The sequence below is a fragment of the Struthio camelus genome, chromosome 1, assembly GCF_040807025.1.
Source record: "Struthio camelus isolate bStrCam1 chromosome 1, bStrCam1.hap1, whole genome shotgun sequence".
In the NCBI taxonomy this organism is placed as follows: domain Eukaryota; kingdom Metazoa; phylum Chordata; class Aves; order Struthioniformes; family Struthionidae; genus Struthio; species Struthio camelus.
The window spans coordinates 147,588,215-147,610,503 of NC_090942.1; the positions used below are offsets into that span (position 1 = coordinate 147,588,215).

The window sequence follows — 22,289 nt, forward strand, 5'->3', positions numbered from 1 at the left end:
ATGAAGTCTGGATTAATGTTGCCCTTCACTTGTTATAGTCATTGCTCCACGTGACAGTCGAGTATAAGGCTGGTACGGAAAGGTACCGAATGAGAATGGCATTGGTACAAACGCTGCAGATCAGGCTTTTACACACGAACAGCATCTCTGCAGTCTTTCTGGTGAGTTCATAGTTTTGACTACTTGCTTACTGTGGCTACATCTAACAGGTAATGCCTCAGAATGAATGAAAGTTCAAGGTTTCCCCCTAAATTCAGAAAGCAACACTTTCTGCATGCAAGGCTGTGCAAAGCAGCAGGAAACTGGCAGTGCTCTTTAATGATAAAGCTTTGTAGTGTAATCATATATAGGATCTGTAATTAAGCTTGCTGGCATTTTAAAGCTAAAAAGGCAACGTTCTTGCGCATACGCGAAAGTTAAACAATTTTTAATCTAGAACAAGCGCTGCTTTCCTACTTCAGGGTAACTTACTGCAGTAGAGAGATCTGACTGCCAATTTAAGATTATCAGATTCAAGCCCGCACAGGGCTTGGATCTAATTGTTTCAGTTCTGTCATCACCATAGGTGATGGTATGTTCATTTTCAGTTACTGAATATGCCTACTTCTCCAGTGCAGGATTTATGGGATAAAATTGATTGGCATTTTTGTACATAATAAGTCAGATCAAACAGATCTCTTTTGATCACAATCTGACATTATATTCTATGACTCAGTCCTGCTTTGTGCAGTTTGTTCCTCTTTCCTACTCTCAGTGATTATAATTTCAGATTGCCAGGCACTCTTCCCCTAATTATGCCAAGCCCTATTCATTGTGAACTGACAAGTGATATTTCTTTGAGTTCCACCCACGGTCTACCTACTCTTATCTCACGCTTACTGGTGTTGCCCATATTACCATCCCCACTCTTACCAAAAATGTAGTATCACCCACCAAACTTCAGCTTGCTCACTGCAGAGCAATATGCACAGTCTGAAGCTATGTATGTTCTCAGGAAAAGTATTTCTTGATGTTTGTTCTAATCTTGATGCCTCATAACTTCATTTGTCAGGAAGTACCATGTTGTGAGAAATGGTAAATAGTCAGTCCTTAGTCATCACCTCATTATTCATGAACTTCTACACCTTTGCCCACTCTCCACTCAGTCATCTCTTTTCCACATTCCTAGTCTATTCATTCAGTTTTTCTCTTACAAACACTGCTCTCTGTCTCTGGTCAGCCTTGCAACTCTTCTATGTCTCTTTTCTAGCCCACATCCTTTGGAAACAGAGGGTAGGGAGGGACCAGAACTGCTCCAATGTTTCTGGTGTGTAAATGAGAATTTATGTGCTGAAATTTCCTGAGTTTTCTTCCATTGCTTTCTTTTCACTCATAAAGAAGCCTTGCACAGGTCAAGCTATGGTAAAGAGAAGAAAGGCCGAACAAGGGACACTTTTTGAAGTGAGCTTGAGTTTTAAGAGTGCCAGGAAGCCTTGGGGATTAATCCTCCCACTAAAACATTTCTACTGATCTGTTCTTTGCAGTGGCCAAGCACACTTATTCTGTGGATGAGCCATCCATTCTATGGATGGGCCCTGAAAAGTACAATCTACATGCCCTTTGCAGCCTATCAAAAATGGCAATCAGGTTCTTCTGCTAGGACAGCAGGCTGCTTTGACTCCAGTTAGCTGAGCTGATTTGCCATGGGGTAATGAGCCCACTGTTTTCCATTAATGGGTCGTCTTCCCCTTTATCCCACCTGCTATAAGCACACTGAAATCACTTCCTGTTAATGCTAAAAGTGGCAAAGAAGAGTCGCTGCTAAAAAGAGATTACTTCTACCTTTTTACTGGCTAATTTGTGGAGTCTGTTAACCTGGCCATGAGTAAGTAAAAAATGTTAAAAGACATTTACTCACAGACTATTGCTTGTTTAGGTTCTAGGTGAAAGAAAAAATATACTAAGGTGATTTGCTTTGCTAAATTATGTGATGATCAAAAGAATCATTTCATACTGCTGATGACTTCATAGGAAAGTGAATAAAGAGGGGAGGAAAGAAGCTGATGAAAGTAACGAAGGATGCTGGAGGTTGAAGCTGGCAAGGGCCAATGGTTGTTTGTGCAGTTTGAGCAGAAAGAAGTTAAAAGGACTTCTGATTGACTTGCAGAAGTTTTAGGTCAGGATATGGAGGAAAATTCTATGCCCTTATTCTTTGTGTGCCATGTTAGCGGTTGTCACTGTTAACAATTAAACTGACTCTCAATTCCTGGCTGCCAATTACCGACTCACTCTTGTTCTTTGCTTTCCCTGTTCCTGTGCAAAGTTGCAATGTTAATGTGGGTCTTGTTTTCTCAAGTCAAACATGTCAATGTCACAGCACTCGTGAGCCTCTCTAAAGAGGGGATGCAACGTGACAGTGCTCTGCCCTTGTACCCATGGGAGCAATGACCAAGAGGGTGTGAGCAAGTTAACCAGTTACGCACCCGCAGACAAGCTGAAAATGCCCTGGGGGATTGTGCCTGCCTGCAGTGTGAGGGGAGAACAGATTTCGTGATTCATAAGCAACTTTTCATTTTGTGGCCGGGGACTATCCGGATTTGGAAAAATAAAAACAAGTAATCAGAGCTAGCTTCAAGAAAGGACAAGCAGCGCAAGTGTCCAGCAAGGGATGAAGAGAGCAGCAGGAGCTTGAGATAGGCGGCTGTGGAAATGACTTCCTGTGTGAGCAAGCAGGAAGGTGCTCAGGCCTTATGTCCATTAAGTCTCAAGTCTCTCTCAGCAGCTGTAAAAATACCACAGTGGCTACTCAGCTTTGTAGAAGCAGCTTGTTTGTCTTTTTTTTTTCCTCTCTCCAGGACCTCAGCAAAAGTAGGAGTAATTTTGTTTGACTTTAAGGGGTCCTCAATATCTTAAAGGGAATTAGAAGTCAATGGGAGGGACAACTTCTTGAGATACCAAAATTCCTTGAAGGGAGAAAAGGTCAGTGAAAGTGAGCTGTTATCTCTTGATAATTAGAGCTTGATTTCAGATGTAGCATATCAAAACCATCCAGGAATAATTACAAACCAAGAGACTTTAGATACCTTTTCTTTGCATTTTTCTCTTCCCACACTCTTCCTCCAAAGAGTGAACTTTCTTAGGAGATCTGCAGTGCAGTGTGGTTTAGCTATATAAAAAGCAGAATGGGACAAATTAGGTGCCATCACCCTCCACTGGAGGCACGAGGCACATGGAGGAGGACATATATTCTGGAAGGAAAATGATTTTTTAGCTCAAATGGGGACATGTCAGAGTTGTCCTGTCCTGGGGAACCAGGGAATTCTGCCTTCATCTGCTCAGCACACTGGCTTTTGCATTGCTAACTGTGGAAATGATGAGAGATTTCAGCTTTCTATTAACTACAGTCTGCAGTTTAATTTAGTATTTCTGTTCTCTGTTGCTAGTTATTTATTTCCGGGAATTAATGTCTTCCTAGAGAAAGCTGATCTAAACAAGGAATAGAAAGGCATGTGTATGTGTGTCAGACGGTCACGTGGGGTTTCCAAGATTCACTGAGATTTACATATTTTTTCCTGGGATATAGAATGGATATACAGCACTGAAGGCAACCAGTCTAAGCGAAGTGAATAGACGGATCAAAGCTGGTACCAGATCATCTGGCTGGAGACTTTGATAATCTGAGAAAACTGATAAAGGTTTCATTTGACAAATAGTACTGTTGATTTAAAAAGGACAGTGACCATCTTAGTGAAGGCTCTGAAAGGAATGAAAACAGCCTGAACAGGAACCATGGCAGCACTTCTGGGTATATTCCCAATCACAGTCCAACTCCCTATCTGGTGCAACGTTCAGCAGATGAACTTCCACTCTGTCCCTGCTTAATTTTAACGCAAAATAAACTTGAAGTGACAAGGAGTCGAGGGGACCCAATCTCCAGACGCAGTATGGTATATGCAGAGAGGACACTTTAGAAGCAGCATGCCTGAGTGATTTGTCTGCAAAAGCAGATAATTTCTCTCTGCGTGAGAAGGTTCCTGTTCTCTTTAAAAGACAATTTTTCTGTGCAAACACAGAAAAAGCTGAAGACCAATTGGGAAACACAGATAGGAATTAAGGCTTACCATTTATATTTTTGTCTACTGATTTCTAGAGCAACTTATTTTCTGTGATGCTTAAGGCAAGATGAGATTGCCTATGAAGGAAGTCTGTGCGCTTGCCTGTTTCACATGTCCCTACAAATGTGAACTCTAAACCCCAGCTAGGACACCAAGGGAGCAGCCAGTAAGCCTGGAGAAGAGAGTATGTTGACACTGCGAATGGTCTCCCAGGTCTCTTTCTGGAGAGGGGCAGCAGGCTGGGCCACCCTGGCTTCTCAGTTCAGATTAGGACAATGCTTGTGAATCGAATCTTTTGATTTGTTCACATTGTGGAGCAGGGGAACTAGTTCCTCTTGGTGAGCCTAAACCAGAAGATGTGCTCCAGGAGGCCCCCTAACAGACTTTGGCCGCTAATGGGCATTCAACCCATGGAGCTGGACGTGATCTAGTCTAGGAAACACTCCCCTCCATGCGTGTCATATAGCTCTTAGGTCCTCAGCACCAACTATTTCACCCTACAGATCATTTCCTGCTATGCTGCTCTACTTACTAAAGTAGACATAGCCTAAGCCCAGCCTGGTGCAGACCAGCAGAAAATAGGTCTCTTTAGACATGTTAATCCTGATTATTAAGACTTTAAGTTCTACTGTTTCTAAAATATATTTAATAATGGGCAACACATTGCTCCTTATATGCCTCTTTCTATGCATAATGTTCAGAATATGGATATACAAGGTACAGGTATAATATAGAAATATATAATGTTAGGTTTATGGATATATTTGGAAGTAATAGTAGTAGGTTATATGTGTGTTCAGGTAATACAGGAGAAAATATATCCTAGTGCTACCTCTTCCATAATAGCCTGCCTACCCCTGGCAGCTCAGCTCCCTCTGACCATAAGACCCCATATTTCTTCCCCTGATTTGGGGACAGAGGTGTCTCAAGCTATCAGAGGCGCACCAGGCATGCGGAGTGACAATATAAACATATGCTAACATGTACAGCTGCCAATTTGTAACAGGGGAGGCAGGCAGTTTTTACCTTTTCTGCCCTCAAGTCACTGGGCACATCTAGGTCAGCGTGGTCATGCATGATACGATGCGATCACAGCTACCCAGGCACTCCTTTCCCTCATTTGCTACGAGCGCTATTCCCTCGGTGCTATGGTGACCTCTGATACAACTGTGAAAACATAAAGCAAGGCAAAGTATTAGCAAGATAGATATTGGCATTCTGGGAAATAATTTTCTTTATTTTTTTATATAGTATGAAAAAAGTGTGCATACAGAAGTCCTGCATTTCTGATTTGTTTATAGCTAGAGATATGACAATTTTATTATTTCCTGTAGTCATTTCCTCTAGTTCCTTCCAGTCTCTGGTATAAAATGATCAAATGCTGAAGTCCAGAGATTACGACTGCTCATCTCCTCACGGTCTGTTGTGTCATTCCAACCATGAGACTAACCTTTCAGGTGTGTTCAGTGATCTTCACGTTGGGCAACCTGGTGGCCTCCCACTCACAATTATCTGGTAAGTTCAAATCCACAGATATTTATCTAAGAAATGCATATGTTAACTAGTAATATTTTGGTGGGTACCTTAGCTCATATGTTACAATAATCAGTTTTTTTTTGGTGAAAAGGATCAATCAAACAAAAATTGCTATCTAGCAGAGATTAATGTGTCCTCTTCAAAAAAAATGATGATGATAATAATAGATTTATTTGAATGTTCTCCAATTAAAAATGAAGGAAGAAGTCAGTACGTTTGTGTTTAATGCTAAAGAAAGAGATATTCAAATTTTTAAGTAGGAATGCTTAGTGTTCAAGACATCGATTTTGATAGAGTGGACTGCATCCAAAAAAGACTACAGTCTTCTCATTGAACAAAGATGAATAAAACGGATTTCAGGTAAGACTTGAACTGTTAGAATTCTGGAAGAACGAGTAAGATGGGAAAATATCCAGTAAATTCTGGTGTCTGAGAAAGTAGCAAGGTAAGAGTATTGCTACAAAGTAAAATTAAAAAATACATTAAGGCTTGGTTATTTTGCTACTTAAATATAAGAACATCTCCATCCCATGTGTTAGTTTGCAGTGCCGTTACTTACAGCATGCTAAAAATAAAAGGTTTCATGCAGAAATCTAACATAAAGCCCAAAACATGTGTCGATAATCTAATCTTCAGCCTTATTAATTTATCACAAGATGCCTGTCATTTATTAATTTTGTAAGGAGAAACAAATACTTTGAAGTACTCAGCAGCCTATAAATCAGCTTTCTTTTCTGCTGTACATGCAATAAGTACCATTTTTGGCTATGCAGCACTGTCTGATTCTCCAGTGTTAACTGCTGCTGCCAGTCACCAACACTTCTGCGAGTGGATGCAACTCTCTTCCCACTATCCTGAGATGACCACATTCTATAGCCATGCTGTACTGATGGCAAGTAATTTGTGGGATCACAGCTGAAAATCACAGTTACCGTGGTTATTTAATGTAAAGTGTGGTGATGTCTAGCTGTGGTCAGCTATGTTATTTTCTATCAAAAAAAAATCTCAAAAACTTGATTTGTTGGAATATAAGGAGTATGTTATAAGGAATGTGTTATAAGGAGTATGCCTCATTCCAAAATATATTTCTAAAAATCTCTCTCTTGCTGTCCTGTTCCTTTTCTTGAAAAGGGATTTCCTATTTAGTCCCGTTCAATTCAGCAGTCATGCACAGAGAGCTTCACTTTCGCCTGCATGTGTTCCTGTTACTGAAACGAAACTGTTCTCATCGATGAATAGTATTAAGCATAGCAAAGACTGTAGGCTCAGATAAGACTCTTGCTCTCTAGTTGTTTCTTTCTATACAGTGTGCTGCAATATGTGGAAGTTCAACATGTGGTTACTTATCAGGTTTCATCAATGTAAGGAAATCAAAAGTGGTTTTTCTTCTTTGTAATGTTTCAAGGAGGTTACAACAGTTCCAGTACATTTATGTTCCATTCTGTTATCTTTGTAGATTGAGAATTTTTTCTCTCCCTTTTCTCTCTTTTTTAATCTGTTCCATTACATTCAGGCCCTTTACAATGTTCCCTTTCAGTAGTAATTTTTTTTTAGTAATAATCTTTGAAAAGTGACTTGGAGGCGGAATGTACTTGCCCATATTCTTGCTCATGGTTGTGTTTGCAAAATTTATTAGGCAAGGAAATTTCTCTTTTTTCCCCTGTAAAAACATTTTCTGCAATGTGAAATAGTGGTATTTTCCACCTTTCCCTGTCCTGAGAAGAGCTAAATGCTCAGCAAGGACTGTAAGGTTGAGGTGTTGTGTAGAGCCTTACCAATTTCCTCAGGTTTTACCTAGGATTTAAATTCAGAAATTGCTCTCCAGAGCTCATGTTTCAGCGCCCTGGTATATGTCCTATGGCACAGCAATGTACTTTCAGCTGTATACCTAGACCGGCAAGCCAGCTTCTGACAGAAAGGAGCTGGCACCTGTCTTTGGCTGAGATACTGCCTCTTCACTGTATTTTCGGCCTTTCCATTTCCTAATCTATCCATTATCATAATACTTAAAATCATTAAAATCATAGAGAGCCATGATAAATGTGTTACTTTGGACTATTGTGTAACTGTAGGGTCATGAATAGAAACATGCTTTAAATAATTAAAATTGCTGTGGAAGAAGTACCACATTAGCAGAGAAAGATCCAGGGTGTTACATGGGATTCATAAAAGGTCCATTATAAAGAAAGGGAGAGAAATGTGCCCTGCTTTTCTCTTTCCTGTTATTTCTCTTTATTCTTTTCCATTTTATTCCTATTCTCTTAATTGCTTTCCATTAACAAAAGGTGGGAATGATTCTGCCTCCAAAATTATAGGTGCTTTACAAAAAAAAAAAAAATACCCTTCCAGTTAGAGGCAAAGGAAAAGATCACCGGAAGGAAATATCACACTTCAGGTAACCTATATATCTTCAGACTATTTGACAGCAATTTGAGCCAAAAGACACAATTTAAAAAATTTAATGTAGGATTCGCATCCTTACATGCTGAAAAAGCAAAGAAATGTGGATGATATAACATATTTATGCTATGATTTGAAAAAATATGCACAAATGTTTACTGAGAGAATACTTACAAAAAACAGCTCATACTACATTCAGAAAAGCTACAAAATACATGAAATGAGAAAGTATAGTAGAAAACTGTGCTGACCGCAGCTCTAGAAAGATAAACTTTAATAATAAATGTTATTTTTAAGCATTTTAAATTCTGCTCTGTATAGACAAATGCATTTCAAAGTAGTTTATTGATTACATTAGCACTGATTTCTTATGAAGTTCTTAAAAATTAGAGCACATGAAAGAATGTTTATATGTCAATAGAGAATTTATTACAAGTCCCTTTCCATTTCTATTAAATGGTTATATTTATTTTTAGAGTATTTAATAACATATGCACCTAAATAGCTGCACTTGCTAGAGGTTCAATTTAAATTTAAATGTTAAAATACTAGAGTTCCAACTCATAATATGTAGTTGGTCTGTATTCTTTTTTTTTTTTTTTTTTTTTTTTTTTTTTACAGAGAAAAGATCCTATCCTAGAAAGATTTATGTATGTGGTTAATTTTATGCGCTTTGAGTAATCCTGCTGAAGTCAAGGGGACTGCTCAGCATGTAGAAAGTCAAGCTCATGTGTAAATCACTGCAGGACTGGAGCAAAATCAGGTTGCTTCTATGTCATCCAAAAAATATATACTGCTCAAACCAAGAGTTAGTGTGCATCTCTTAAGTGCGGCCTTTAATAAAGACATGGAACTATCTTACCATAACTCAAAAAACTAATCAGTTACTTTTGTTACCCTCCAACAGGTTAATCAGATCTGACCCTTTAGGTTTTACTCAGCGTCCACTCCTTTCTGAGCGGGAATCCAGCGTAGTCCCTCTGATTTCCTTATTATCAGTCTCTAGAACCAAAAGATGACCGTGCCCTGACTAACCCACTTGAAATCTGAAGAGATTGAACTCCATTAACTTCAGATGCTACCAACTCTACTGTGCTCACCAATCTGATACCAGTCTCATTCCAAAACCCCACCAGGATCATCCGACTAACAGTAGAGTTCATTGAAAACAGCTCTTTCGTGTCCTGGGACTGCTGCTACAACCTCAGGGTTAGTGAATAGCGAGATAAATGCAGGGCATCAGGTCCACCCTTTCAGTAGTGGGAAAATCACTGTGTTTTACAAAAGGTCTCTCTAGGTGCCCAAGTTCACATGAGGGTTTTGAACTGGCACCTTTGTCTGGTACGCGTCTTACGTACAGCCTGGATTAGTTGACTACGTTGTAGAGAGGACTCTTAAATATCTGCTCTTTATTGTGTCCTGCTGGCTAGAGTGGGTGCTGCTCTGCTTGGCAGATAGGCCGTTCACAATCTTTTTGGGAAGCACAGAAGGGCTTGTGCGTAGCTCTGCGCAGAGAAGTTGAGCCGCTTTCTGAAGTTAAATTGCAGAATTTCCTTCATATTTGATGTCAAAACTGATCCAAGAAGATGCCCTATGAACACTATTTCACCACTTGTCGTTGTGCTTAACTGTCATGAACATAGCAACAGAAGAGTAAATTAATTTTGAAAATCACATAGCCTTGAAAATATGTAATTAAGCAAGCCAGTACTCTTTATATTTTTATTTTCTGTTCTAAAGCATGGACTTTAACAGTCTTTCTTAAAATGAAAATGTCTACAATCAGACTAATCAGAAAGTAGAATGTACATCAGTACTTCTAAAGGGAGCTGCGAGGATTGATTCTATAATTACAAAAAAGATCTCAAGGGAGTACAGTATTTTCCATTCACTAATATTTGGATTCTTTTAAAAATTTTGTGATAGCTTTATTTAAAGATTGAGAAGAACATTTTATAAATATATTTAACTATTTTAACTATTATTTGTAAATAAGATCTAAATCTCACTTTAAGTAGTCTTGTGAGTTTCAGTGACACTAACCATAATGCTATATATGGCACAGCCCAGGCATATTAAAATTTTATCCATAAAAATTAAGAACATCATAGTGTGTTTATAGACCAATAAACCATTGTCAGGCACCCTTATCATCATATTACTTAGTAGTTTCAGTTAAAGACAAGGTGATCCCTTAGACACACTGCAGAGCACTTGTAGTGGCCTTGAGGAATTAGGAGACAAGAGCTAGGCTCGTCTAACAGAACTGACTGGATAAACACAATTTTATTATAGCTTTTGAGATTTGGAAATTCTGTTTGTGTTTCAGGACATAATTGTATTGACTTCTCCATTCCTCAGAAAGGCTCATGAGATTTTCAATTTGAGAAATCAATACAGGAATAAGCTGTAGCCATTAGTTAGGATGTGGTTGAGTTAGGTTCATCTTTCGCTTGAGTAACAGCACAATCTTTTTTACCAGAGTTCTGCAAATTGGGTACTAGGGAGCTGGAGCTAGACCTGTCACAGTTTAGGCATGTAAACTACTCAGCAGATTACTTGATCCTTGGATTTTTGTCAAAATTGTCTCTGGAATGATTTTGATAAAACAATGTATTATGACACAATACCCCTTTGCAAAGATGTTCTGACTAGTTCTAATTATAGAAGCCATAAGACACAAAGACAGAGAAATGCAGCCATGAAATTAGTTAAGCAACATGGTTATTTGAACAAAGTGGTTGCACATACCTTTTTCACATTCTTAGTGCTGTTTAGTCAGCAAAAGTGTAACAGCCTTTAAGGTATTTAGGCCTGATTCCCATGAACTTTCAGGATCATTGTCTCTGGTAAGCAGCTCGTAAGAAATGTTATTAAATTGTTAAGACTCTTCAAAAGGCCAGAGTGGCATAAAATGTAAGCAAATCAGAACCAAAAGACTGTTCTCCTGCTAGGCAAAAATGCTCCTGCAGAAGTTTCTGGTGGTTGATGCTTCATGTCTGGAGACAGCAGCCTGTAAATTTCACCCTTAAGTGATTTGTTGCTGATATTCAAGATATATTTTTCTTCCTCTTTGTTCATTCGAATAAATGTAGTTACATGTCTTACAGAACTCAGAATAAATAATTCCTGTTTCCCCTTGATATATCATACACTTCAATGCTTCTGGCTGCTTATCTTCCCCATTTCTCTATGTAAGAGTTACCTTCAATGTCTGATCATGGAATCCTGATAGACATAGAATTAAAACACCTAAATCCGTAGCAAGAGGGAAAAGCCATAATGAAGACCAGGAAAGGGAGTAATATCTGTGTGTAGCCACAGGACAATAAATGACCTTGCTTTGAGAAAGTCTATCAGGTGGGAACGGCCAAAATCCCATAGATAAAGTACACAGTCCACTCATTTGTATTGATCAGCACTAGGTTACCACTGGTACATCCACGCTACTCACCTGGTCTTGACTTATGGTGCAAGTCTCTTGTCCAATGTTTACTTCAAGAAACAATTTACACACAGGTTCCACTTGGCAGTAGTTCCTAAATAGTTTTGCTTAGCAGGAAAATCGAAGACATTACAGAGGAAAGTTGACCTCAAGGCTTATGCCCTAGACATTTTATGCATGTAAGCCAGTCTATACCCTTTGGCCCAAGGACCACGGGGTGCAGTCTGATGCTGCTATGTGTGTTTTCATTTTGTTATTTTGCAATTCTAATTTCAGCCTCTAGGTTATTTTATCGTGTTTCCTAGCTTTATAGATATTATTATCTCTTCTTACGTTATGATCATCTGAGTCTATGGCATAATTATCTTTGAAATATTGACTGCCTACAAATGTGAAGTGATGCTTTTGAAACCCACTGTTGAAACTGCGTTCTCTGTTAATGTACTGGGACAGGTCGGAAAGATACCATCCGCACCACAATAGTCAATTTCAATAATGAGCAGATGCAGATCACATGGGCAGCAAGAGAACTGTTTCCTGGCGAGAACGTGTCATTTTCTTATACGTGAGTATTGATAATGCCTATTGTTTCCTTGAAGGATTTACTTCAGGAAACTGAAATAGCTCAGTTCATCTGAGTCATCTGTGACCTGAAAATACTTTTGATTTTTTTTAATCATCCAACATGAAACTCACGTTCACACACTGCACAAAAGTGTTTAAATCAGTAAACCTGCTGAATAATGAGCCATAGCAGACAATAGAGGAAAATCTTGTCCCCTGTTTTGTCTTTATGTTAAATGCTAATGTTAATTACACTGCTGATTGTTTTTTTCCACATATAACCGTATATTTTACTTATTAATTGACTTAGCAAACAGAAATTTAACATTCGGATGAAAGGTAGTCATACAGTTTGATCTTTCATTGTCTTTGTGGTCGGTATATCAGAAAGAACTTTTAGCAGCACAGTCTTGGAAATGAGTACATGACGCATCTGTTTGAGCACGGCATTGTCTTGTTAGTGAAAAAAAAAAATCTGAAAGAAACTTAAAACTTCAGATTGCACCAAAAACAAGGATTGGAAAGTCAACAAGGTTTGGGGGCTGAGTTCCCTCACACTACTAATTTCTAGCCTCAAGAAGTTCCTTATATAGACTTCCATTCATAGGAGTATTAAACAAAAAAAAAAAAAAGAAAAGAAAAACAATTAGTGACAAAAAGGAACTCACTTGTGTTAACTGATAACAGAGTATATCCATTTACGAATATTTTTTTATTTGTAGATTTGAAGGAGGCCAGCAGAAAGTTTGGAAGTCATGTCCCACCTATTTATTGGACCAAGGTTATAATTCTGGATGTCTATTTAAGACAGAAGGATCCACCCTTGCCATCTCAATCATGAACAGCAATGGAAGCAAAGAGTTTTTTTCTAAAAGATTAAAATCTGATTTCTATAGTAAGTGTGCAATAATATAACTCTGTCTTTTGATAGTCTTAGTGTCTTCACTGATTCCTCAGGTTGTCCTCAGTCTGAGAGGAAATCAGTTATATCGGTGTGTAAAATGTTACTACTGTGTGCCAAATACAAACTACAGGTTTTTGGAATTACTGAGGCTGATTTTCATCCCTTCCTGTCATCTGCAATTACATAGGCTTGTATGCAGCTGCAGCTAAGTGGGATTATATAGGATAGAAAGATTTGTCCTAAAATACAGTTTCAAAACTAAAATTAAGCTACTCAAATACATGAGTCTGCGTAGTTTAGTGTAGACCTGCTCAGTGTGCATACCAGGAACACGAATAAAAGTTGACAGTTTCTTGTGTTAGTGCCAGCCTTGTTATGTGTCCTGCATTTTCCACCTTTCATTCTTTCACCACCTTCCAGGAGATGTAACGCAGCAAACTATTTCTAATCCAAGAGACTATGCTGAAATTATCAAAAAATTTCAGGAGAAATTAATTAAATGCCTCTGTGATAGCCTGGCAGCATAAAAGGGACATTCTCCTCACCACTAGTAGGGACTCCATGTTCCTGTTTTTATTAAGTTCTCCAGAAATACATATTTCACATTTATTATGAGATCAGCTTATTGACATCATCTGGTATATGCATGTAGTTGTAGTGTTTAAAGTGGAGTGATTTTTCTGATAAAAATCATTCAGAAGATGTACCATGCAAAAGTTCTCTGAAGAAGTTATTATCTTCTGGGAAGACAGGGTTTTTATAATATGAAACAGGATCTAGAAGGATTGAAGAAGGAAATAATACTCTTATTACACCTTTACTTACCACTACTGAAGACTATCCAGTCACAAAGGTCGAAACATTGCCTTCTCATTTAGACCATCTGAAAACAGTGAGGAGTAGATTCAGTTGCCTGCTGTTAGGCTCCCAGTGCCATTTCAGATGTCCTAATATATCCTGTCTGGCCTCCAGCAGCGGGATATATATGTCTTGTAGGTTATATGGTACGGTATTCGCTAGTCCCATTCCAGAGTCATAGATACCCTAAAGCATATAAAGTGGTGTTTGCCTATATTTAGGCAACTGAAGCACATGCCACAAAAATGATATGTTTAGCTACTTAACACTGATGCGTAAATAAGGAGACTTGTCTTTCTAGGCTCCTTCTATTGTTTGTGAAGGGAAACAGGCTTCTCTAGAAAGTGATTTAGAGCCTGTAATTTACGCTCCCACTTCTGAAGAACCCTCTTTCTTTCTCTTGACGGAGGAGTCTGAGGGGACTAGAGTCCTTACCTAAGTATTTGCAGTAGGTTCCCGAAGTGAGTTGGTATCTATCTCTAAATGTGGCAATTTGAATGGGGAACAGTGTCATGGTGCCAAACTTCATTTTGTTGTTCAGTATGAAGGTCAACTGTAAAAGTGCATCCTTCATGAAGATTGGTCACTTCCTTGGCTTACTACTCAGAGAAGGGTTGAGGGAAAGCAGGAATAGCAGTGATTTAAACTGCATTGAGGTAATTATTTTTTAAGAAGTTATTGCATAATTTGTTTCTTTTCTCCTTAGTAAAGCCTAACCGACCCGAAAATGTGACTTTCTTGTGGAAAGATGACACGGTTACTGTGAGCTGTAGTGAGCCAAGGAGAGCTGTGAAGTGCTTGAGACTTGAGCTTCAATACAAAAGCAAGTTCGACAAAGAGTGGCAAGTGAGTTGAACATGACATTTTTAATCAATATGGAAGGAGCTGGAAATAACATCACCATAGAGTGCAAAACATAGTTGTTTTTATGTTGTCCTCCCATTCCATACTTTAAAAATAGCTGGTAGCAGAAAATAGATAGATTTCTAGAACCCTGGGTCCCTACCATGCCAGCAATCATTCAATTTTTGAGTTATACCTTCTGCTCATAGAAAGAGCTGAGGACAATCTAAGGTCATACATTCAGAATAGGAAAATTTTGGGAGATATAAGCAGAAAGTAAAGTAGAAAAAAAAGAAAAAAAGGAGAAATAACAGTAAATAGAATGAAAGAAAAGAGATGATATAAGATTTTTATTTATTTTGAAGTAAGCTGTTAAGTATACCTTAACATTATTTCATTGATTTAAATCTTTCCACACTCACATACAACTTTTAAATACTTTTTTGACCAAAGTCTCTTTTGTATATTACAAATAACAACAGTAATAGTACTATATGTATTGATATGTCCTTCAACTCAACATCAAACAATGAGGAATGGGTGTGAATGGGGAAAAGTCATGCAAGAAATGGAGTTCCCAAAAATGTGGAGAACTTAAAATTTGGTTCTGAGGTTTTGCATTAGCCCATCTCTTGTTCTTGCTATGATCATGATAAACTGTAGCATTATGAAGCTGTTTTTGAAAACCAGAAATAATGATAATACACCTTCCTTCTCAGTCCAGAAGTTCTAAGTGTTGCAGTGTTGGAGAGCAAGGCTTTGATCCAAGGAAATGCTATTCTTTCCGGGTCAGACTGAAGAGGCTAGTACCTTACTGCAATGTAGTTAATTACAGCAGTGACTGGGAAGCAGAAACATTTTGGATGAATGGCACATCATTAGGTAACAGCTGTGCAACATTCACATAATCTCTAAATGGGGAAGGTGGGGGGAGGACTGCAAAAGAGGACTGGGCATTTAGTTAACATAGCATTCTATCATGCTGTATCTTCCACCATCAAAGAAAGTTCATATGGAAGTCTGATTACCCGTTTTTAATTCCCATCCCCAGAAGCAGAAGCAAAGTCAGTATCTGCATTGATTTTCCACGAGATTGGCCCATTTAGTGGATGACAATTACCTTGGAGTAGGTCTCTGATGGAAAGAATTTTTCTACTAGTTTTCAAAACCGAAAGAAATATCTAATGTAGTAAAGTAAAGACTGTTCACCTTCCTAACACATTCATATCAGCTATCCACAAAAAGCTATCCACTGGGCTTTATCAGAAATACGAAACACAAAGATGTCCTGGGCTCTCCAAAATCCAACGGGTTATTAACTCACCTGAAGAAAATCTATTTACACAAAACTGGGCTGAAATTCTGGAGCACGGATGTGTATATCCTGTGCAATAGTAGTAACCACAAGTATGACCTCCGAGGAAGCCCCATCTACCTTGCAGATTGTGAACCTGCAAGCATGTCCTCAGGTGTCGCTGGAAATGTGCTTCAGAAAACACAGAGGTCAATGTCCCCTCGTATGCCTCTAAGAGGGGATCACATACCAGCTCTACCTGAACCATTTGACCGTAGGCTATCTGCAGGAGGCTGCAAGGATGGAAAGTAGAGAAGAGACATATTCATGGTTCAGTTTTTCTCGGTGGCCCTGGTTCAGAAGTGACACTGGGACAGCCCTTTCAACAGGGAAAGCATTTCACTTCAAAACCTGAATAAGTCTTTATTGTCTCCAAATTTAACATCAAAGGAAGCCATGAACAAGGCTATGCTCAAGAAGTTTCACAAACGCTGAAAGCAAATACCTTATAAGGAGATCACAACTTTCTTGTGGCTTTTTGGCAGGCTGAACATAAAAAGTAGGTGGAATAGGCTGCTGCAGGGATCAAAGTGACTGTGGAGCACTACTTATAGGACAGTTGTTCCTGTATGAATAATTCATTTTAGTTCTTATAGTATCTATTTGGAGAGCAGACCATCCTAGTACAAGGTAGTTTTAAGCTGGCATTATAAAAGCTGCGGGGAAAAAACTGAGAATGGTGAAAGCTATGCATCAATGCATTAGTTTATATACCAGTGTGCTGGATTATGTCCTGACATTGGTTTCTTTCTAGTTGTAAGGGCTTGTGGTTTGGGGGATTTTGGTTTTTTTTATGTTGGAAAATAAGAGTTTCATTTTGGGAAATAAGAAATTTAAGTTACATACACAATTACATTTACAGCTTTGGTGATTGCAAGTAGGTGTCTGTAAGCTAGACTTCAGCCCAAAGCTGTTGCACCACTGTCAGTGCAGCGTGGTGAACACGAGGAGAAGGAATATTTAACTTGATTCATTCCAAACACTTCTATTCTTTGTCTTTAAGCCCCCTCCTTGGTCGTGTACAAAGTTAATTTAGATAAATAAAATTACAACACTATTTTGTTACATGGTTTGTGGATTCCTTTTCTTTTCAGTTTCAATTGAATTGTCTTAATTGTTCCTAAGCATTGCTGTATTTTAAAGAAAAGTCAATGTTCTAGCATGATTAGCAATATTTACAGTTAAAGTTAATAAGAAAGTCTTCTTTTTTTTTTTTGTGATTATTCCTAGATTCATGTGATGATGACATAAAATCTCAGTCAAACACAATAATTCTTTTAAGTTGTATGCTGGCAGTACTTCTAATGATATTTGTCCTCTTGATTCTTCTGTGTAAATGGCAGAGGTAAATATAATTTTAGTGGTCACTACTAAATATTCATTTCATGAAAATAAAGAAATGATTCAGGATCAGCTCTTTTAGCCCTTAAGATTCTTATCTGATAAATGAAGTCAGTATCAAGATGTAGAAGTCAATAGCTTAATTACCATTTGAGGTCTAATGCATTCTGATCTTTCGACCATCAAGGCTTTTCATTTTCAAAAGCAGAGAGAGCAATTCTAGTATAATGCCAGTCTTCAGGACAAAATTCTGTCCCTTCAGCTTCACTTCTGCTCTTGCTTAGAAATCCAGTTGAATATTTAGAAGTCAGTAGTTTTTACTATTGCTTCTGAACCGACTTCCATTCCTTTGCACAACTTATCAGACTCAATGTCTGCTTGCACCAGACTGATATTAGGCTGAGTGCATTCAACTGTAATAAGACTATGTTAAGGTTTGGATTTACAGTTTAATGTTTCTGGTCATGCTTAGAATCTACAATTAAAAAAATAGCTGCAAAAGCACAGAAATTTGGTTTTTTTCTGTGGGAAAAAACTCACAAATGCGGTACTGCAGAAAATAGGTTGAAAATATATGGGACTTTGATAACCTTTCTAGCTTATAGATTCATTTTTTTCTCCCGTCCATCTAAGTTTATGTTTGGGTTTATGTTCACTAAATAAGTCATTACAGTTGTTTGCTGCACCATCTCCCAAGTTTGGGGGAATGTGTCCAGGGAATTTTAAGCTCTGACTATATACTGCATGGTGCAGAATGTCACTTGCTGACTAGCTGGAAGTCTGGACATATTCTAAATTTTACAAGGATGGGATTGGTTGACAACACAGCAGAAAAATCACTCTATATTGTGTAAATCATACCTTACTTCAAACCGATCAAACGACTGCTCTACAATATTGCTTTTTTTTAACTTTAACATACATTTAAAAGGTATCAAACCTTGACAGCCGTCATGTTAATTATATTGGTGGCTACAGAACTTCATTGAAGTAGAGGCATACGTGAATGAATATACTGTCACAGAACACATGTATTTTTCTTTCTTCATTGCAGACTTCGAAAGTCAGTCATGCCTGTTATACCAGATCCAAAATACGTATTTGCTGATCTCTTCAATGATCATAATGAAAACTTCCAGGTAAGTGTTCCCTTTCCACAACAAGGCTGTGAACTGTACAATGCTGTGAATGATGTGTAAATTGCAACCTAAACCTGCATTCTGCACTGACATTTACTGTGAGCGGTCTTTGACTCAAGGAAACAGCCCTTCCCTGGTGTGATGTGGCCATCCAAATCTACAGAGCAAATGACACTGTCCATACTGCCAGTATAGCACTGCTTTGGCACTGCGTAAGACACTTTTTGTAGAAGTTCAAAAGAAGAATCTCAGGGTGTCCAGAGCAACAGCAATACCATCTGATGAGATGCCAGCATGGAGTTGGCTTCTATTCCTGGATGTGATAGCTCAGGGAACTTGCTCCACTCTGAGGCAGATTCTTGTCCTTTGTGTCTGTGAAGTGTGGTGAGCCTTAGTACTGAGCCAGAGTTGGCCTTTCTTTTGTTCCAGTAGCAAGCATCCTCAGCACAGGTCTATGCTCACTAAGCCTTTAGAAACAGAATAGTTATCAAACGAACGTACCACACTCAGTTTATGTTTTTGCTTTTTACTGTTCCTTAAATCCATGACATCATATATATGATATATTATTCTATATTAATTGGGTTATCTTAATGTTAATTACCTGTAGGTTTTTATCTGAAAGCAGACAGATCAAATATTCAGGAATATTTTCAAACCAAATAAAAATGTCAAAAGGCAGTAATAATGTTTCAGTGACAAACTGAAAATTGTCCTTAGGTAAGATAGGTTTAAAATCAAACCTAAAAAAAGAAGGTATAAATGCAAATTAATACTGAATTTTAATCCAGAAATGCTAAGTTGTGCAAATCTCCCTGTAAACTCAGTCTAAATTTAGTTTAAGTCAGGGCAGTGTGCAAGTTCACCAAGGATCACCAGGTATTTTGCACATCCAAGGATTTCTGCAGGCTCTAATTATATATGCAGATTCCTTCAGCATTACATTTCTCATTAGTTAGTAGGAGTTTGTATGCATTTGTGGGTTCCGGTTTTCCTTCCTTCTTTCCTTCCTTCTTTCCTTCCTTCTTTCCTTCCTTCTTTCCTTCCTTCTTTCCTTCCTTCTTTCCTTCCTTCTTTCCTTCCTTCTTTCCTTCCTTCTTTCCTTCCTTCTTTCCTTCCTTCTTTCCTTCCTTCTTTCCTTCCTTCTTCCAAATCCAGCTTTCCTATATTGCTTCCTTTTCATCTTTTCTGTTGTGGTTGATCCAGGGAAGATGCCATTGCTAAAGGAAAATCAATGTCTGTACAACTAGACTTCTCTTAAATGATATCTGAGAACTTGCCATCATCAACATTTTTATTCTCCTAGGAATGGATAGACAAAACTGAGCATGCAATGGTGCAAACCAAGCTAGAATACGAAGAGTCAGAGTGCATCATTGAGGAGGAAAGCCAGCAAGAAGACAAGAAGAAGAGTGACAAGGAGGGGCCTATGGATAATGTCTTCAGCTTTTCAGAAGCAGCTGAAAATAACCATCCCACACTAGCTCGAAATGCCTACCTGATGTCAACATCCAATACTACAGTTTCTCTTGCTGGCTTCCAGATTTTAATGAATGATGATATGTATGTGATGTTATAAAACCCACATAATGTAGCAGATGTTAGGAAATAGCATCACAACTTAATCACATCCTGATGAGTTTAGGGGAGTGGCTGAATAAAAGAGATTGTCATGAGTAGACTCACATAAGATAGCAGGCTCTGTCAACTGGTTTTGGATGTGTACTTGCCTAGAACTTATGATGACCTGGGCAGGCTCAGTAGAGGAAATAAATATCTGATAATTCATAAAGTTAGGATTTGATGTTTTAACTGGAATAGGACTAAACTAAGCCCCATTTTCCTGCTATGAATGGGAGAGAACAAGTGATGGTACAGCTTAGACTCAATCCTTGTGCTTATTGGTTGCGTAGGGACAGTGAAAACTACACTTCTTTCTTCCTAAGTTAACAGAAAATAAAGAGATTGTTCTCCTCACAGGGTTTATCTCACAAAGGCCAGACCATATACTCCTCATTTTCATAGAAACAGACATTTCTTTGCACATTATTCTCATTCTTAAAGTGCTTACTTTTGGAAGTTTCTTTTCCCAGTGTGAAACTTTATGCTTCTTTATCAAAGATCTTCAGAAAGAGAAAGTATAGGATCTGTGTCTGGGAATAAAAGAGTGAGGATGTTCAGAACTGTGTCAAGCTTTATCCTGCAAGTAGTTCTGTGTAGTCAGCTTGAGAACATCAGGGCTCCTAGTGCTTTCTCGGAGGTCAGGTCCTCAATGATATGACCTTAGGGTTTTCTTTTCATATGAATAATCAAATTCTTGAAGAAAGCAGGTTCATTGTTCAAAATGACAGAGTTGCATTTATTTAACTGAGTTGCACTTGTTTCAAACCATCTTTTAGTTCAATCAACAGTTGTAAATTTTACTTAGGACTTGTTCATATTGCGTATATCAGTTTTTTATTCTCATAGTATGTTCTAATGTTTTCTAAAACATATCATCTTTAAAATATATATAATTTTAATTTTAAAATGCAATATGATATGTAATTTGACTTCAGAAATCAAATCTTGGCTATTCGATAAGTTTCCTTCTATCACTTAAGTTACATACTGCTTGAAAGCAAATACTGTAGACAAATTTTAGTGCTACAAGCATCCATGGTACAGTTAAGTTCTTGTGGATAGATTGCGATTGCATGTTGAATCAGCTCTGGTTATTTACCTGGGTATCAGTTAGTCACTGAATGACTTTATCGGTTGACTAAGCTTTGCCAGTTGCGTACTTTTATTAACTGATTTATGATAGAATTTGGAAATTGTTCAGATCACAAAATTACACTGATTAGTAAAATATTTATAATGTGGCAGTTTAAAATGTCAAGTCTAGGTCTCCTTGGGAAGGTATAAAGTAATATGGATCCATTAGCTTCCAAAATCTGTTTCTAGTTGACCCAGTTTGCACTACAGGGAAAAATTCAAACATTTTCTGACCAATAACTGGTGAACTTAACTGGGAGGACAGTTCAGGCACATTCCTCAAGTTTTTCTTGGTGTTACCCCAGATTTGATTGTTCCCTAACAAGATGAGCAGGATTTATCATGGTCTTGGCAAATTTCCTGCCTTTTCCTATCTACAACAAGATGAGTGCCCCACATTTCAGGAAAGTTTTGATAAATGTAAATTTGCAAAGTTTCAGCAGCATAGTAAGGGTGCAATGCAGTTTAAACTAATGCAGACTTATTGTATTATTACTTATACAATGCAAACTTATAATTTTATCAGCAGAATCCAACTCAGCTCTTCTCAGACAGTGTAAATTAGCATTATTGCATGAGAATCAAAGAAGTTGACTCACACAAGGTAAGAACCTGCCCCAATAATTATTCAAACAGTAAAATGGGAAGCAAAGCCCAGAATTGATTGTTCAGTTACTTCATGGTTGAATCATGCATATGTATATATGGCTGTTTATAATGGTAGCTACTAATCTTAGTTGAACCATTTTCTGTTGTAGAAATATTCTTGTGTCTAAAAGCAAAAGTTTTCACCGTATTCTATTGAAATTTCACTTTGGAGAAAAAAGAAGAAAGTCCTGTTTGAATGTACCATTTCAGCAGTCTTTCAGAATTGAAACCTTGTTTAAGTTTATAACACAAATGTATAATATTTTGTATTATATTTTATAGATAGATTATTCTGCGTATATATATACATATAAGTATGTCTATAATAGACTATAAATAAAAAAATAAAATACATATGTGTCTAAAATATTTATTTTAAAAACATTGTTCATGAAGAAAATGCAAC

The 22,289-nt window shown here is 37.8% G+C and overlaps 1 protein-coding gene across 2 annotated transcripts; it reads left to right on the forward strand.

Moving 5' to 3' along the window:
• Positions 1-43: 43 nt before the first annotated feature.
• On the forward strand, positions 44-22,160 carry CRLF2 (cytokine receptor like factor 2). Of its 2 annotated transcripts, XM_009666420.2 has the most exons (9): positions 44-161; positions 5,552-5,609; positions 11,929-12,040; positions 12,762-12,934; positions 14,508-14,647; positions 15,364-15,526; positions 17,229-17,343; positions 18,394-18,478; positions 19,785-22,160. In XM_009666420.2, exons 1-9 carry the CDS (start codon positions 90-92, stop codon positions 20,055-20,057), a joined length of 1,191 nt encoding a protein of 396 aa, XP_009664715.2. In that variant the 5' UTR covers positions 44-89; the 3' UTR covers positions 20,058-22,160. The 2 variants fall into 2 exon arrangements, with proteins under 2 accessions (XP_009664715.2, XP_068778728.1); XM_068922627.1 differs by lacking the exons at positions 44-161; positions 5,552-5,609 and adding an exon at positions 8,651-9,239 and having other exon boundaries at positions 19,785-22,159.
• The last annotated feature ends 129 nt before the right edge of the window (positions 22,161-22,289 follow it).